The sequence below is a fragment of the Contarinia nasturtii genome, unplaced genomic scaffold (genome assembly GCF_009176525.2).
Source record: "Contarinia nasturtii isolate CC-2019 unplaced genomic scaffold, AAFC_CNas_1.1 Cnas_scaffold_533, whole genome shotgun sequence".
NCBI lineage: Eukaryota > Metazoa > Arthropoda > Insecta > Diptera > Cecidomyiidae > Contarinia > Contarinia nasturtii.
In genome coordinates this window covers 1,795,325-1,814,703 of record NW_022197885.1, presented here as the reverse complement: position 1 = coordinate 1,814,703, position 19,379 = coordinate 1,795,325, and the positions used below count along the sequence as shown (strand labels likewise).

At 35.1% G+C, this 19,379-nt stretch overlaps 1 protein-coding gene across 2 annotated transcripts in view; it reads right to left on the bottom strand.

The window, feature by feature from the left end:
* LOC116339484 overlaps positions 1-19,379 on the bottom strand; it is a 34,619-nt gene that overhangs the window by 4,320 nt on the left and 10,920 nt on the right. Inside the window, exons 2-8 of one of the 2 annotated variants that reach the window (XM_031765380.1) lie at positions 17,198-18,096; positions 13,051-16,836; positions 12,480-12,913; positions 9,043-9,376; positions 2,942-3,097; positions 543-754; positions 20-462 (exon numbers count right to left, since the gene is read on the bottom strand). In XM_031765380.1, the coding sequence (XP_031621240.1) occupies positions 20-462; positions 543-754; positions 2,942-3,097; positions 9,043-9,376; positions 12,480-12,913; positions 13,051-16,836; positions 17,198-17,864 (6,032 nt within the window). In that variant the 5' untranslated portion in view covers positions 17,865-18,096. Of the gene's footprint in view, positions 1-19; positions 463-542; positions 758-2,941; positions 3,098-9,042; positions 9,377-12,479; positions 12,914-13,050; positions 16,837-17,197; positions 18,097-19,379 lie in introns of both variants that reach the window. The other variant, XM_031765379.1, reaches the window with a different exon arrangement.

The following is a 19,379-nucleotide window of genomic DNA, read 5'->3' as shown; positions in this document are numbered from 1 at the left end:
ACATTAATTTTATACTTACTTTGGTTCATATTTGATGAGTGATCTGCGAAGTGCATTTCGTTCGATTGTACGTCGAATGGTATCGGTTTCAGAGTCACTGTGCACAATGCTCGATTTCAATTGGCTACGTTTTGACTCATCAAATGCTCGTAAAGCTTCGTGCGTTAGTGCTTGCGTTGGTTGTGTATTTGTATTTAACACAGCAGCAGGGAAAAGTTGTCTTAACGCTGAATTTGGTCTTAATGAATTATGGAACAATGTTGATTGTTTCATCATTGAATCTGATTCAACGTCTGTTTCGGTGGTGGTTACACTACCACTACCTAGACCTGATTCGCCATCGCATGCATCTTGATCGGGTTCACTTGAATTTTCCGACTTTGTATTACCACCATCGATAAAACGCACCGAACGTTTTGATGTTTCATCATCAGATGTGGCGCTCGATGTTGTTTCGTCACTCTGTAATCAGAAATGTAATTTTGAAATAAGCATATTCAATAGCTTTAAAGTGAAATATTAATTGAATATCATATGCATACTTGAACTGTATCGTTTTTCCATAATTTGCCACCTTTGAGAATGCCGGTAATTTGTGCCGAGATGCTAGTCGGCTTCAAACTAATATCTGAATTGAGATATGTACTACGTGATTCGTTTCCAGCCGTTGACTTCTGTCCATCGTCAGTGGATTTATCTGTGGCTGCGATTGTTGTTGGTGGTGCTGCTGTAGCCGGCGTCGCTGTCGTTGTCGCTGCTGTCGGTGCAATAATAATAGAATTTGTTGTATTAGTCTCTTCGGTTAGAACACGTCGTTCAGTAACGGTTGTCATTGTGATCGTCTCAACGACATAACGTTGGCTCATTGCATTTTTTGACGAACGACTCTTTTCTGTTGTGCAATGTAACAATTATATTTTTTTTTGTATGATATATATGTTACCATCCCCCATCCCACGCAAAAATAAAATTTAATAATTTTGGTTACAATTTTTTTTTGCCAATTTTGGTCAAGCATCAATTTTTGCATCAATCAAAATTAAACATAGATACAAACGAATTCACAAAATCAATCGAAAGAGTAAAAAAATCCGCAATAAAAATGGGCCGAATTAGAAATGAAAATAGTTTTGATTCACAAAAGTATCCATTTACGAGTGGCAAAGTTCCATTTTCAAATGAAACAAAGCAAGGAAAAAAGAACGAAAAAAGAGAAACCAAATGAATTTATAAATATTTATCGCATTGTGATTTTGAATGAGGAAAAAGCGGTACAAAATCGGTTATTTATTTGGTATCGGATGATGATTTTTTTGTGTTTTATGTATGCATTACATATGGTATGCATGTATGCATATTGGAAACGATTTTTTTTGTTTAGATGAGATGAAAAATACCCATCACATTTTTGTTGTGGTGTGTTGAAAATTCGCAACCAAAAATTGTCGGCCGTCACAAACGAGAAAAAAGAGTAAAAAAGGAAAAAAGACAGAAAAAGAAAAAAAAAATATTTGTTGGTAAAACACAAAGGCCACACACTGAAAAAGGGAACAATAACTCAAATTCAATTATATGTTTACATTAGCAGTGAAAATAGGAGCACTGATTAAAACGTGTATGTGTGTGTGTGGTCCTATTTTCACTTGTAATCTGGTGCGCTCGATACAAATCAAATGCATGCACAATCAAAATTACACTTGATTACATTTTCCATCAATGCTTGCCTATGGCTATATATAGAGTACGCATTTATAATTAAAGTATGCCTCAAATTTCAAATGTATACGTCTTTTCGCATCCAGTTTATGCAAAATGCTCAATTTTGTTTACTTAACTAATTTGGATTTGGTGTTTGTGTGTATGTGTGTGTGAGTGTGTTCGAACATCAACATAAAATAGATTGTGGTCCATTTTTGTGAATATGAAATGAGCGAACTCTGCATATAATAAATATAGATGTATTCAATCGATGCAATGAAAATTCAATTTGCTCGAAAAACTTTATATTCTCAATTCAATTGGAAGATTACGTTTCAATGTGAGCAAGAACTTTCATTGGCTGTTATTCAATATATTTGTATCAATTGGTTACAACGATTTTGAACGTCATCACATATGCAATTCTCTCATTCACTCATTCAAATTCAATAATAAAATGATAAACTCAACGTGTGGATAGAGAAAAGAGAATTTGTTTCTCGAAAAACGTTTACGTGGTTGATTATTGCGCGTGACCTCGGTATCAATAATTTTGGCACTCACACGTTTCAGCAAATCGAGTGATTTAATTACCATTCCGAAAAATTCCATTCAAACAGAAATAAACGTGACGTGAGATACGCACAGAGAAAAAAAAAACAGGGATGATGTATGTCACTGAGGTCACGCGAAAAACCGTCAACAACAAAAATATACAATATGTAAATGGCGAAAAACCGCCAATATACAGAATGCAATCAATTTTAATTAATTGGTCGAACACAACCAAATCATAATAAATTTCTGAACACATAAAGCAACGAACTCATAACAACATAATACGAATACAATACATGCTAGCTCTGGATCCTTAACTAAAAAATTTACCATTTTAAATAATACATAAAAAATGGTTTGTGTTTGTGTTTGAGTGTGTGTGTGTATGTGTGGGTGTCATTGTCTAAACAGATTTTTTTCAAATACATGTAACCAATGTGTGGATAAATTGGGCCGATTTTTCGCTTTGTGAATTGAGTGCCATTATTTATATCATATCTTACTGTAATTAAATTGCAATTTTAATGGAAAATTTATCGTTCGTCCAATTATCATAAACATTATTTATTCATTGTGTTAAACCGAAACAATTCTCTTGCTTTCGATTCAAACGAATATAAATATATGTTAATAAATGTCAAAAAGAACTGAAAAAAAATGATAATCGAAAGATTTTCGCAAATACCTGCTGGTGTTGCATTTGATCCGGATGATACAGAGTCCTGATGCTGTTTGATGAGCAAATATTTTGGTCGTTCTTCTCCAGCGATAATTTCTTTTTGTGTGAAACGTCGCTCCGGTGACGTTGCTTGAATCGATAAAAGTGCCATGTGTGGTAAAGCTGAAAACGGCAGAAAATCAATAAGATTTTTATTTTTATCATTGAAACCCAACATGGATGACTTTTTGTCACAAACATTTTCGAATCAATGTGCAATAATATTTCGATAGCACGATTTATAAAAAAAAAACGCTAACATGAGTAAAATGTCTCATTGCATTCCAAATAAATTGAATTTCATTTGAAACCTTTTACGTGTGTGTATTTGAAACCTGCTACTTTCGACATCGACAACGATGTCAATTCTGATGATGGCAAAATTATGTTTATCTAAATCGACATTACGATTAACGGTAATTCACTGTGAACACTACCCATACACATGTAGAACAGATTCGAGTCAAATACAAAACGATACATTTCCATTTGCAAATGACTTGATCTGTACGGCTAGTTTAAGTGGTGAATAATAAATTGCCGCACAAATGACAGGTTCTACAGTCGAGACATGTAGATGGTGCTTTTTTCTTCATCCAAGATAATGTATCGATTTTATTCACACGCATACACTTGTCAAATGAATGAAGGAGAAACAGAGACAGAGAGTAGAGAAAAAAATGTATCACCGAGTGGCGCAAACAGAAGGTGCCACCATTTCTACTGTTATTTAATACATTTGGAAGAAAGAGAGAAAGATAAAAAAAGATTGTACAAAGATGAGAATTGAATTACATCGTAATGGAGCGCACATTTGTCTTCATCGCGTCGACTATTTTTATTCGTATCATTTTCAACATTGTCACCATAGCCGCCACCATCGATGTCTATAATTTAATAATATGCTCTTTTTTTTCAATTCTGCCATTCTCTATCTCCCTCTCTCTTTCATTTTGTCTTATGAGTGTGCGAAAATATATTGTTTATAGGCATTAATTAATTTACTGTCATTATTACTTAATATTGGTTCATATTCATTTGTATTATAATTTGATCTTTTATTTCCATTCTTCTTATGGCACCAAAATCCAAAAATAGCACCACCGAATTAAAAAAGAATCAGCAAGAAACATCATTATCATGTTTTAATTGCAAACATCCGGTCATTCACACGCGTTCGTTCTTTGTAATGTGAATAGACATTTAACGTGTCGAGAGAATAAAATGCAAACATTCTCAATGGGCGGAAAGTAGAATTTTTAAACTAAATACACAGTAGGACTAGTGCTCGTAGGCGGAAAGTGGTGAGAAAATTCTCTTTACTCTATTTTTAGAGCGAAAGACGAAATATTCATTTTGCATTCACAAGAACTTCTTTAGAGTTGAGTCAATTGTAAAAAAAATCCAACATTTGTATGAACTGTGTTTCGGCCCTTATTTTCTTTTGTTATTCTGACCTTTTTCGCTGTAAATCAACATTATACAAAGCGTTAACATCCCAAAAGAAATTAGAAATTCAAAATAAAAATACATCGCATTTATTCGAAAGAAATCTTGCGAAATTCCTTCCAATCGACGAATAAACATAAAAAAATTCCATTTGATTTAATATTGAAGAATTGTCGCTAGGGGGTAGACACGTGGAATCAAAACTCACAGAAATCACAAAAATCACAGAAATCGCAGAATTCAATTTTTGTGATTTCTTTGATTTCTGTCAAATGTTGTGTATATTGTACCACACACACACTATGTGTGCGACTTCTACTATAGGCGCAAACTACCACAGTGAAATTAGCTTTGTATATAAGTGTATTTTATGTCCAATATTGAGGTTTGGAATCGAGAAATCACCGAAATCGCAAGAGTCAAAGATTTCATAGAAATCAAATAATTCACACTGGATTCATAGGTGTCTACCCCCTAGAATTGTCGTTAGCTCTAAAGTACGAATACTAAAATAAATGTCAACACTGTAACATTTTGGAAAAGCAGAAAAAAAAAATGTGTATAAAAAAGTAGAAAATGAAGAAGACATAGAATGACAGATCATTGGCAAGGAAACGGGTATTTTGTGAGGCCAAAGCAAATGGTTGGCGGATCTGACATTGTAATAATTGTACAATGATGCCAACACGCACGCAAAACATACAAAGTCAGATGACAAATCATGCTTTTTAGTTAATTTATCATCTCGAGTCTTGTACGAAAGCAAACGAATACGTCGCTACATACATTTCATGGCTGTAGGTATGTATGAGTGCGCGTGGCAATGTGACTGTGTTTATACAGTGCAACTATTATTACAATACAATAAATGTATCTTGTTTGTTTTATGATTCAAATGATGACCGAGATGAATTGCTTTGTCACTGGTGGCTTGTTTAACATATCGCTCACAAACGAGATCCATTCACATTGAATTCTTTACACCACAAACAATATGCAAAGTGAAAACGATTTTAATACACCATCTCCATTATGAATGGGTTTTGTGTATATGTACGACATGAGTGTCGCGACAAGACGATCCCATTCTCATCGCATATATGCTAATGCATTTGAATACGTACGTATCTCAGTTCATTGAAAATCTAATTCAAATCGAGAATTTGATTGGAAAATAAAATAACTGGGATTTTCTTTATATATATTTTTTTCATTCGCCGATATTCGAAATAAATATTGAGAATTTGCCAACAAAATCGTTTGTTGGAAGGCCGGATTTGGTTCTTTGACGAATATTGAGACCTGGGCCTTGTTCATGCCGAAAAATCTTATTTGTGATTCGTCTGCATGGAAGATAAAACAGGAAATAAGCGAAAAGATAGTTCAAAGATTTTCGATAGTAAAGAATAGATTTTCCATGAAAATATAATCGGAAATGCCATTCATACATGAACTAAAGAAGAAAAAAATATTGAAAAACTAGAAACCCATCAATTGTATTACAGCATTGGAAAATGTATTTTCTATTTAGTCGCTCGAAAAGAACAGCAAAAAAACTGCAATCCACAACTTTTGAATAGGCACTGAAATGTTTATATATAAAATATAAACATAAAAATACACATCAAATTGAATGTGGAAAAGTGGAATGATTCGAAGGCTTTAGGCAGAAGCTTAGCATTGTTAAAATGAGAGCAAAACAAAAATGAATGAACTACATAGTTTCGTCTTTTTTTATTAAATTTTGTTGGAAAATTGGTTTTAAAATATATCGAACAAAATACTCTCATATTTTTTGCATTATATAACCTTTTCACTTCCAATCAAACCAATAAACTAAAATAATTCATTGAGGGAAAACTTTTCACCTTGCACTCACTTGCAAAATTTAATAAATTCAATTGAAAACAATTGGAAATAATAGAAAATACGACTTACAATTCACAATGGGACTCAGGATTAAAAAGAGGATATTTTTTATTAGAAAAACAAAATCTATTGTAAAAAAATAACTCTCTCTGTTCACTTGGTCTTTAGAACAATATACGATCGATCGCCTTCATGCTAAAATGAAAACTGTCGATGTCACAAAACCAATTCATTGTGATTCCCAATCATTTTATGTCCATGCTAAGTTTTTTAATGCTATTACTATGCTTTTATCCCAACTCTTCCGAAGCTTGTTTTTACAATGTGCGTGCCATCAGTTCAATTTATGGAATATATACATGTGTGTGTTCATTGTAAAAAAAAACGAAGGTGTGTTGTATGGTCATTGATTATATGTGCACCGGATTCGAAATTTAATATCCAATATCCGAAATATGCATTGCAGCGGTGGTCAGACACTGTGTCATTTAAAATAATATCATGAGTTCATGCTGTTAAGTGTTCCATTTGCTGTGAGAGAACAGTCAAATTAGTGGCATCGCTAAACTTCAGGTAGAATCAATTTTTTCCAATGGCATTACGACAAAGATTCATTTGAGATCAAATAACAACAACGAAAAATCGCTCGGAAGTTTTTGAATGCGTTTCAACATTTTTATTGACTACGAACAATTATGCGATTAAAACAATGGCCTTGCATTTCAATGCTTCCTCTGTGGTGAAAAAAAAATCGTTGGAACACATTATTTTCAAATGCTTGTTTCTCTCTTTTTACACACTTTTTACTTCCATGATTATTCTTCTTTCGTTCTTTATTCCAGCAAAATCCGAGTTTCAACAGTAAAAATTGACTGCGTTGTTGTCGGTTTTTTTTTGTAGAATTTTTTCCCATTCAAGGCATTGTTAGTAATATGAATACCGGAACAGATTGCAATGGGTTCGTGTATATTTCGACGACTACGCGCTGCCACCGGAGTCACAGTTGAAAGAGCAAGCGACTCACTGCCTTTGAATATGTGTACAAATTCTTTTACATACTATCGCTTAATTTTTCATGTGCTCTTTGTCGAAAAAAAAAATGGGTTCGACAGGAGTGAAGTGAGCACGCACATTGCGCTCTTACGTTTACCGAATCATTAAGTTTATTTTGAAACTGATACCATGCATAAATGCCAAAATGTTACAATGGGTCATAAAAAAAGACAGATTCCCCTTTTTTAGTATCACTCTAATTTTATTTAAGTTCGTCAAATTCTACGGCGCACATTGTACAATTAAAATATTTTAATCGTATTGAGTGCTCACCAAAAATAAAGTCATTGTTTGTCAAACAAGTTTTATATTCAAATGAAAAAGATAAATAGCAATGAAAAAGTTGATAAAAGTCAAAGTTTTAATATATTTCAGCGTGTGCAAAGTGAAATTTGATAAAAGTTAAAAGTTTTTTTTTTTTTGCACATTGAAATAAATCAACCACTGGATTTAAGTTCGAATGAAAAGAGAACCAAAAAGTTTATTCGCCACGACCATTGACAACGCAGCATTTGTTCAGTGAAAATATGTGGCCGTCGTCGGCTTTGCATTCCTTCATAATATATGAATCAATGGCAGACTTTTTCATCCACTTCAAATGGTACGAGTGTCAATTTTGTCTGCATAGACATTTGATTAACATCAATTTTACTTTGAAAAAATGTTTTCGTAGTTTTTTTTGTCTCGTTCAGGTTCGATAGTCTTTAGAATTTATTCACCCTTATTTGTTTTCAAATCCAGCCATGGTCGTATCGGAACCGTACGTCACACGCACACACGCACACATGCATCAGATAAAGTCCACAGATTTGGGCAAATTGAATGCGTATGAAACAAATGGAAGAGATACGGATGAAAAACCAGGGTGAGCCAATCAACAACACGCACGCAAGCACGCACTGGTCTATAACATGCTTCTGTTGCTATTCAATAAAGAGCTGTGAAAATTCGAGCGGTCGTCTTCGTCTTTGTCAGTTACAATCTTTTGGTGGTGCAGGAGTGCGCGAGTTTGCGATATGTATGGGATGCTTACAATGTAAGCCTTACATGTACGACACACGCTGGGTCAAGGCTGAAAGTTGATTGAACGACTACGCACTTTCTTCTCTGCCATAATTCGTAATGATTAAAACCGCTTCGTGCCATGTTCAATGTTAATGTCCAATAAAAAAAATGGAGAATTTGTTTTTTCTCGAAAGCGAAAACGGTTTACAATTGAACTATCATCATCATCATCGTTGTCATATGCAGAGTAATCGTTCCCATGTGTTTAATCTAAATTGTTATGGTTGAATGAGTTTTTGGTAAATATTTTTATATAAATGCGAATATGTGGTGGGTGTATTGTATACGATATTGCGTGTAATGAAATGTCGGAAAACGGAAAGCATTCTCATCCGTTATTTATAGCATAGAAATATCAATTATGTCGAGTGGGAGAAAAAGAGATAGACACTTGGCTTCTGTACTGTATTTTCATTTTCTCTAATCTTTCCTCTTCAAAGCGAATGAATTTTGCGGTTGTTTTCACGACAGAAAGTCGAACGAAAAAAAGAAAACCGAAAATTATATTTTTATCTCTGTAAAAATATTTATATAGTGTAGCTCGACGAGATAACATCTCGTAGCAAAATGAAATATTGATTTTTTTTTTCGAGCTGAAAATAATCGTATCAAAGGAAAAGAGTATGACATACCTTCATCGTGTTCCTGTTTGGCAGCGCACTCCGTACATTCAGCACATTCGGTACAAATGGTCTGTGATGGAGGCGGTGGTGGTGGCGCGACTTGATTTTTTGAGCTACCACTTTGGTTAGTGCCGTTGTTGTTTGCGCGTTGGGCAGCCAACATGGCCGCTCGTTTTGCTTGTAATCGTTGAATCACCTGCAATTGCTGAATATGCTGAGCGCCAAAAATGTGACCACCTAAAACACCCCCCAATGCTTGTTGCAGTCCGCCATCCTTATAACCTTCGGGCGGGCTCAACGCCGCCTGATCCACAAACTCTATCGGTGGCGCATATTTCGGACTCTGCAAACAGAATGGTTACAATGTGAAAGATTAAAATAAACGATAACCACAAAACTCATTTCCTTGTGTTCTCTTTATGAAATAGACATCGTTGGCTCTAATTAACATCGAAATAATGTCACTACAGAGTACTTTTAAATAGAACAATCAATAATTTTTCTCTCTCATTCCTATGTGTGCGCTCAATGTCATCTCAATCATCTATGTACATATCAGTTGCCATTTCTATAGGTGTTTCAAACAATTTGAAACTTTTTTCTTAAATAATTTTTGCTCAAAGTCATTTGAAGCAATTCTATGCACGTCATACTGTGTGCTTGACCAGTGACACAAAAAAAATGAAGTTGGCGAGACAAAAAAAAATAGAATGCATATTCTGTTCGCACGAAAAGAATATTAAAATGCGCATCATGCAATGCAGTGTTGATTGTGGTCGTCTATTTTTGTTGCTCGCATTCCCACAGATAAAAATAACAATATATTTTTCTCTGCATTGGTTTTTTTTTGCCTAAAGAGCATCATTGCAACGTTTGCAATGGTACATTTCCAATGGTATCATTGAGCCATTGTTTATTCCGTCCATTGTTTCATTTGATAAATATGCGAATGAATTTTATTTACTTTTTCCTCTTTCGCCCACACTTTTCGCGTTCGAAAACTTTGACTGCACGTCACTGACAAACGTGCGCTCTAACTTTTTCTACACCAACTCCTTCCACTCTGAATTTGATCGTTGAGTTGCTAATTAAAATAAACTATTTATAAATGAGTTAACAGCACTCCATGTCCCCAGGCGTCATTATTTAAGGGATGGAAATTTTTCAGATGCATCGTTATTTGTGATCGAGCACTTTTCATTAATCGCCTCCATTGCTTGTTAAGTACTATCAAGTATGAAAATTTTCCGTCTTTCAAAAGGGAATTGCAATGGTGAAGCACATTGACCTGAACATGAGTTTTGTATATCTACATTTGGGAGTGTATACATTCACTTGTATTTTCATTCATCACTTAACTTACAATCGAGCAAAAAGTGCCAGGGCACTCCTCGAAAATTTCTTCTCTTATGAGTGTTCTCGAGAAAGCTACTCCAACAAAATTGATAACTAATGGAATAGAATAGATATTGAATTACGGGCAAGTCTTCTTCGTTTTTTTTGGGCTGCTTCCTTTGCTGCCAATTCAATGTGCTTTTATTTGAGAAAAAGACGTTGAATTTGATTATGTAATATAATGCAATAAAAGATTCAATGCTTTTTCATAAACTCAAGGAAACTGGCAACACAACTGTATCGAAGTTATTTTGGCAATTTTCATTTTTGTAGTTTTCCACGTATACAAGTAGACTATTCATAAACGAGTCATATATGAATTATATTTTTTTTTTGAGTTGAGAGCAAAAGTCAGAGTGGCTGAGAATTTCGTTTTTAGTCATTTTTTTTTTGAATTAAAAGTCCATCGAGCACCTCGATACTGGCGCAGCACAGAAGGAGTGTCTTTTAATAAAAGTTAAAATTCTTTTGCGCCAATGCTTTACATACCGTAGCTCCAAGACATTTATGGAATGCATTGAACATAACTTCGCTTTTCAAAATGTCGAAAGATTCTGTGAAAAAAGCATTTTTCCTCTTTTAATGTTGCTCTTTTGCACGCAATTTCTCTCCTTTCTCTTTTTGTGGTTCTCAGAGAGAAAAAACAGCGTTCCTAAAATCATTTGAAAGCTTATTTTCTCGATTTGTATGCAAACTTCAATGAATCAAGAAAAAAAAATCAAAATAATAACATTTTCCTTGTGACGCGAACGACCTGAAGAGGCTTAACTAAATGGAAATACCATCAGCTCAGAGCGCAACAACGACATAAAACAACATTACTTCCATTTTTATTCACCTGCATATCGCTCGCTTTTGTGACGACAATAAGCAAGAAAAAAATGCGCCTCATTCACTTTGGCAAACAACTTAAATGATTTAATTATGTGCGAAGAGTGAGCGTTCAGGCCTTCTTTTATTCATAAAAAGCAAGTGACAGTAATATTTAGACCATTACAAAAAAGAAGAAAAACCTAGGTTGTTGGGAAATTTCGAACGTCTATGATTTCAGCGAAAGCGCATTTTTCCGGAATTTTGATATTATTGATTTTTCTCTGATTCATTTGGTGCCGATTTGATTGATTCGATAAATTGCATTTCAACACATTTTACACCTCTCTTCATTTTGCACAGGCGCACAAGCAAAAGTGAATTAAGTGTTTTAAAGCACTTGCTCGTCCAACAAAAAAAGAGGTAACAAAACTGTAATTCTTTGGGTAGATCAAAGAAATCAGTGCACTCGGCAAATGAAACATTACTGCAGCCATTTTACTGCTCTCTTATAGGGTTTTTTATTTGTGTTTTTATTGTATGTGTGTCGTCTGCTGCGGTAAATCTCCGCTACCAAAATGAACAAATTAATTAGCGTTTATACTTTTTGAAGGAAAATGGCTGTTGAATCTGTTCATATAAATTATATCTCGTCTTAAAGACGACTTTGTTTCGATCCAGCTGCTATTTCTATATAAATAACGTATCACATGCATGCACGTATACAATTAACCGTATTGAATAGGGCGCACAATCTCGACTGTGCACAATGCCCAAAACTTGCATCCAATTTTATAATACAATCGAAAACTTGGAACCATGCCATCGAACGAACTACGTTGCACATGTTGGATGTCAAAGGTTTTTTCCTTGAGTCATAATATTTATATCATATAAATATATATATTTTATGTACTATGTCATGTGAGTATATGAATTAATGTCAAAACTTATTACATCTTTTGGGGTTTTGCACACATTTCCTCGCATACATTTTGCAGAACATTTTCAAGTAAATGGGGTATGTAGATAAATTGCAACGATATTCACTTTGTGCCGAACAAAAACGGAAAACAAAGCGATGGTGTGAGTGTGTATGTGTTTTTGGCACAAACGACAAGCATTTGGCGTCAATTTTGCAATTTATCGATTGAGCGCACGCTAACAATTCAAAATTGGTTAATAGATTGAATTCTAAGAGAATTAAAATGCATTTGAAAGTGTAAATCAAAATGTGTTACCTGTGGTGTACGTCCATCCTCGGTGTATGCACTACATTGACAACCTTCATCACAACACAATCGAACCAATTCGTGTTCACCACACGTGCACGGCTCTTCATCTTCTTCATCGTATGGACAATCATCTCGTACTAGAATAATGTAGTCGGCATCAAAGAATTCGTTACGTGTTTCATCAAAAATGACACGGTTCTTCTGTGATGGTGGCGGTCGATTTGGTTTTTTCAATAGACCACGTAAAGTGCCGCTAGTTGTCTTGTCCCTCATGATTGCAGCTGTTTTATTTGTTTTTGACGTTGGTCGATAGGCTTCTTCTGGATACAATGGTACAATTGATTCAATGGTGCACTGACAGTAATTTGACGGAAAATTTAATTGCTCTGGATCACAATTAGTTAATTCATCATCGTTGTTGTCGTTATTATTTAAAATATCTGTAAAAAAATTCCACGTTTTTTTAGCATTATATGCATTCAATATGATGGAGGAAAATTGATGGAATTTTCATCTCGCAAATTAAATTCCATTCGACAAAACAAAAGAACCAAAAAAAAAACAGAAAACAATTTACCTTTTGATTGATTTACATTGAGACCGTATATTGGAATTTCACTGTCATCAACATCATCTTCCAATTCATCATAACACTCATAAATATGATCGAAAGGTGGCAAATGAAATCCGCTTAACTGGCGAACATCAAATATACAATTGGTTTTAAGCTCTTCGTCGTGATATATAAATGGCGAATCAATGGCCGGTCGCTGATTTTCGGAAAATAAATTGCAAATCTCCTCCGATTCCGTACTTATTGACACAGGCGTACAATTTATTAAACGATTCGCTATATTTTCAAGTTGTTCAACTTCGGTTTCCGTACGATTTCTTTCAGTAACTTCATTTGAATTCGATGTACTGCTTTTTTCTTCCTCCTCCTCCTCGTCTGCGTCCTCCTGCTTTTCTTCGCTTATTTCTTGCTCATTGGCGTCAACTATTTGTATTTCGTTTTGATTAATTCCGTTCGATAGGTTTTTATCGTCGAATATTTGTTCAAGGTTGTTTCTATTATCGTCAAAATTAATGATGGTTTCGCTTTGCTGGCCAGTGCAATCGCTCCTTTTGTGTGTATTGATTTTTTGCAATTGGTCGTCGCTATTAGTCAATGTGTTCGTTGATGATTTATTATTCGAATTGAGCTTATCGTCGTCGACTTCAATTTCATTTGCTACGTGTATTTGCTGATTACGATGCTTCGTGGAATCCTTTTTTAATGAGCTCGGTTGCGATTCAAAGGCTGTGAATGATTGCGCAGTAGTGCTTGAGCTTTCGTCCTCGTCGTCGTCGTCGTCAGTGATGACTACTTGATTATCTTCTTGCTGTTGAGCATCGATTGATTCAGATAATCCTTTGCCTGAAGTGGAAGATTGTTGAGCCGTTGACTGAATGAAGATGCCGTTATTTAATAATTTTTCAACATCAATTGGTGATTCTACTCGATTGGGTTCACAATTAATATGTATGTGCTGTTTCTTATTACTTTCAGTGTGTTTGTCAATTTGTTTACGTTTTCGAATGGTGTGCGCACAACAAATATGTTTAGTTTCCGTTTCGATGAGTTTTTCGTTGGGATTACTTTTTAATTTAATGTGATTATTATTGCCGTCACTGTATTTTAGATTACTCTCATTTTCATTGCTAACGACACCATCATTCAGATGTGAACTCTTTGGTTCACCGAATGTTTTATCAATGACTGACTTACTTGGACTCGATACAATGGATGTTAACGCATCGACAATTTGCTGTTGTTGTTGTTCTGTGCTAGCGTCTGAATGACCTTTGCTATCGTAATTTGGCTGAATTTGATTCGAACGTTGTTGCTGTTGCTGCGATGCGATTGTAGACGACGGCGATAAATTATTGTTGTTCACACACCTACCTTTTTTATTTGACGAGGTGATGGAAAAGTCTTTGAAACGTTCTTCTAGACGTCGCAAGCGATTGCTCGCTTCAAACGGTTCACCACTGTTTAACGATAAGAGCGACAACGATGATGACGTCGATGCAGAACGCTTCAATGTAAATATCGAATCGGAGAATACAGAATCGCAGCTTTCGCTTAATTTTAGTGAATTTTTCAACGAATTTACATTGAGTGTTAGATTTTCTGCGCTACAAATGTGGTTACACTTTGTTGGCTTTGACGCATTTTCAGCACAGTAATTATTACCATTACAATTAACAACACTAAGATCTGTATCGCTACACTGTTTTACTGCATTGAGCACTTGCTTTATCTTTTCAATGGGCGGCGATATTTCAAGAGTTTTCGTGAATTCATCTGCATCATCAACTAGCACATCACTTGCACTGAGCTCACTTACAGTTGTTGTAATTAAGCGATTACAGTCTTTGTCGTCGTCGTCGTCGCTGTCGTCATTGATGTTGTTCGCACTGTCAATGCACAACGTTTTATTTATAGCTTTTAAACTTTGGTCCGTATCACAAGCTAACGTCGATGAAACGGTTTCTATTGCTGTTGCATCGTACACGGTACTTGTCGTCGTTGACGATGTCGATGAATATGGTAATGCTACAGTCACTGTATCGCACGTACTCTCATTGCAACTACCACTACGGCGTTTCGATTGAGACAGACTGATTTTACCATCTGCGGATCGACCACCAGACACAGTTGTTTCGATTTTTTCAGATTTTCTTACAAAATTTTCACTATTATTATTTGTTGCAACATTGCCACAACTTGATTCACCTTTTTTTGCAATCGACAGTACATTGGCGAATGGTTTGTTATTAGATTTGGTTTGACCACACTTCGACGTCCCTAGATACGTTTCACATAAATCATAATCACATAAATGGCCACGACAGCATTTCCACTTGCAATTACATCGTACCTGTTTGCCAATTCGATTTTTTCGTTTGTCGTTTTTCTTGCGACGTTTTGTTGAACAATTTTTCGACTGTTTTCGACACTTGTGTTCGTTGCCACCTCGTCGTTTGTTACACTTTTGATTGAATTTATTAGTTTTTTCTAAAGAAATGTTCGAATTTGATTTACATCGACACTCATACACGTTTCTTCGATATTTTAATTTACATTTAGTCGATTTTGTTCGCAAACATATTTTTGTATTTACACTGGCAGCGATTGGTTGAATTTTATCTTGGTTGTCTGCATCATCAAATGGTGTCGACGCAGCACTGGCTGAGCTTAAATTTTTCTCGATTTTATTTGGTTTTTGTTCGATGTGTTCACATAAAATTGGCACAAATTTTTCACATACAATTTTATTTACGATATTTGAATTATGTGCAATTGGAAAATGTCTGGAATTTATTGGCGATTCGTGTATAACTTTTGAATTTATCGAATGTGGAAGAGCTTTTGTTCGTTTGTCCTTGTATTGCAAAGGATTGTTGTTTTTATCAGCATCCCATTCAGCTTGTAAACTAACACTGTCTGCCGATGTGCTGGTATCCACTGGTAATGATTCGATGAATAACGATGAGATGGCAGACGGTTTTGGCTGCTCCACTACATTTGCACATCCAATGCGAATCGTCTTACTGTCATTGGTATTTGATGTATGTTGTTGTTGAGCCGATGACAACGTTGTAAGCACGTCCTGTGAAGCCTTTTCAACCCCAAATTGTTGCGATTTCGGCTCGATCGATGAATCCACTTCGTTATTGTCTCGTATCGTGTGGGTGAAGGTGACGAATGTATGTACAGCACATGCGCCGTTTGAACTGTCTTCTATCTTGTTGTTGGCTTCAATGTTGATTTTTGCACAAGAAATCGTACCAGCAGTGATAGCAGTACAATTCAACTGACATCCAACGGGATGTATTTGGCATTTGTCATTGACGTTAAATGTTGTTGTTGTTATTTTGCTGTTTGGTTGCGTTTGATGTGCGCACTGCTCGAATTCGTACGACCGTCTATTGTGTTCGGTATTCAGTTTGTGACTGTTGCTGTTCGTGCACGTATGGCCATCGTTGGCCTCTATCTTGGTCTCAATATTTTTGTTGTCACTGGTAGTGCTTCCACTGCTATTGCTCAAACTATCCGTATAACTGCAACTGCTGCTACTGCTGTTATTGCTGCTTTCGCTTGTTGTTGGTGACGGATAATCATTACCGTTTTCAGTATGCCATTCATTGCAATAATTCACCTGTATGCCATTTCTATGGTTATTCGCTTCCATTTTTCCATCGTATTCTATTTCGTTTGAAAGAGCAGCTCTTCCTGTGTTATTGTTTAATAAATTTTTTCGCTGCTCGATTTTGACATATGGAAGCCCTTCATTGCCCACACTATCATTTAGCGATCCTGACGTATGCAGAGAGAAAGAGACATAAATAAAATGAGTGCCATAACAGATGGGAATTTCAAATGCATATTGTCATATCTTTTTTATCTACATGTTAATTTTATTTTTTTGCTTCTCATTTCAGGTTTAAATTTAATTTGATTGTTAAGTATATTTTCTATTGTTGTTGCATGGCTAAAGTGCATTCAACATCGCGACCTACATCTTTTGTTCATTTGTATACAATTTTGAAAACAATTACATTTCACATTCCAAAACAAAAAGCGAAAATGATGCGAACATTTAAAACGGTACAAATATGTTTGTGATATATAAATATATGTATTTAAATGGAAATTGCAACAACGCAAAAATGTTTACCTTGATCGCATGAATGCGTAACTTTCTTTATGGGTTTGTCACTTGTACAACAATTTTCATCTTTGCTTTCACCGTTAGTCCAATCGTCACTAAAGTCAATCAAATCGCCAATTGCTGTTGTTGATGCTGCATACGCATCCATCGAGCTTGTTTGACATTTATCATTCAATTGATTGACATTCGTTTTCAAATGTTGTACACTGTCAGCAATCTTTAGTAGTAAATCATCGGCATTTTGAATTGCATCAATGTCACTGCTTTCGAATCGATCGAGTTTAAATTCATGTCTATCGTTGTTTTCATTACATTTACCATTTTCTAGACACTCATTATCGTTGTCTTCATCCGAAAATAAATCGATTGTATCGAGAATTTTTTGTGTATTCACACAATTCGAATGAGCATTCAATAAATTTCGATGAGCTCGCTGCTTTTTTACATAAAGATTTTGCAGCGAATCATCGCTTGATACGTCTTCGCTTGTTTCGTGCGACTCAAAATCGAGTCTTCGATTTAAATTTTCGAGATCATTCGACATGAAATTATCATTGTTTGCCACACCCAGCATCGGAGCCACAGGAAATGTATAATTTGTACTCGGATGCATTTCGTGGCATATTTGCCAGAAGTCACTGTCACTTAACTTTCGTGTTGAGTCACGATTCATTGCTCTACAATATACTATAATAAGAAATGCCACAAATCAACAAATATTCAATGGCCGTAAATCCTTTTTGGCCAACAATCTACACAATTCAATGCTCGAACCTAATTGACCGCACGAATTTACTTTTTTTTTTAAACCAAAATTGGCGTCAATGCACGTAAATCGACGGGAAGTTTCACTCCGTTCTGGCAGTGGTATTGTTCATCGGAAGTAGTTGATTTTAATCATAAATCTGTGGAAAAATAGAGAAAACAAAAAATTTCATTAGGAAAAACAATAAAACATAAAAAATAATTGGAGCGTTTGACGGCACGTAAACAATGACTAAGGGGGAGAAAACATTGTTAACTGATTTAATCGTCGTACTCCGGTTATTATTTAAATGACGCGAGCAAATGAATCCAGAACACAAATTATGATTATTGTACGCATATTGTTCCTTTTGGGGGCGCATACCGTGTAGCATTGGTGCGATTTCAATAGATTTACCACTCCTTAATATTAAAGCATGAATAACAACACCTCTGTTTCTTTGGCGTTTTTTTTCTTCTCGTCATCTCTGTCTGTCACTCGCTGATGTCGTAACGTTCTTTAAATTCATGCATTATCATTCAAGTGTGTATGCATTTTTAAATTCATCTTTTATTCAGTGGAACCAAATGTACATTCTGTTTTGTTTTTTCTAGACACGATTTTTTTTTGCGTTATGAAATATACATAATTCTATTGTGTGATTGTTCGTAAAATGGCCTTTTCATGCGTGATAAATTCCATAATGTTTCGATATAGAATGTTGTCGTTCGATGGTTTCGTGAACTTGCCGGCATATTACATACACGTTTTGCCTCGCAGCAATACATTTGTTCTGTTTTCTGTCCGAAATTCAGCCAAAGAATCACATATATTGAATTACAATTGAATGTTTTTGATATTTTTATGGGCATGCAGATGAATTATGAAATATACTAAAACCATCGTCAACTATAAGACAATTACGTGTATCGATTTCAAACATGTTACATCGGCTTCAAGCTAATAAAAAAAAACACACAGAAAAAACGCGAGGGATTGCATGAGCGTGTAAACACACCCACCCGTCAGAAGAACAAAATATGCTTATGAATGCACACACGATGGGCAAAATATTTCGAACAATTAAGGCTGGTTGTCGCATGTAGCTGAAACTGAAACTGAAACGAAATTCAGTACATTAGCAACCGAAATTCAGCTATAACCGAAACCGAAACCGAATCTTTCTATTTTCGGTTCCTCATTTTCGAAAACCGAATCCAGTACATTAGCAACCGAAACTGAAACAAGTACTTTTGACTTGTTTCAGTTTCGGTTTGTCATTAAGAACTGTCATGTTCTCCATATTTGACGCCATTTTCATGTTTACATTTCTTGTTGTTTGACGCGTTTTCATTCCAGTCGTGTAATTTCATTTTTATTTGTTGATTTTTACCTCTTTTTTTTGGTTTTGATAAATAAATTTCGACGAAAATGTCAAAAAAG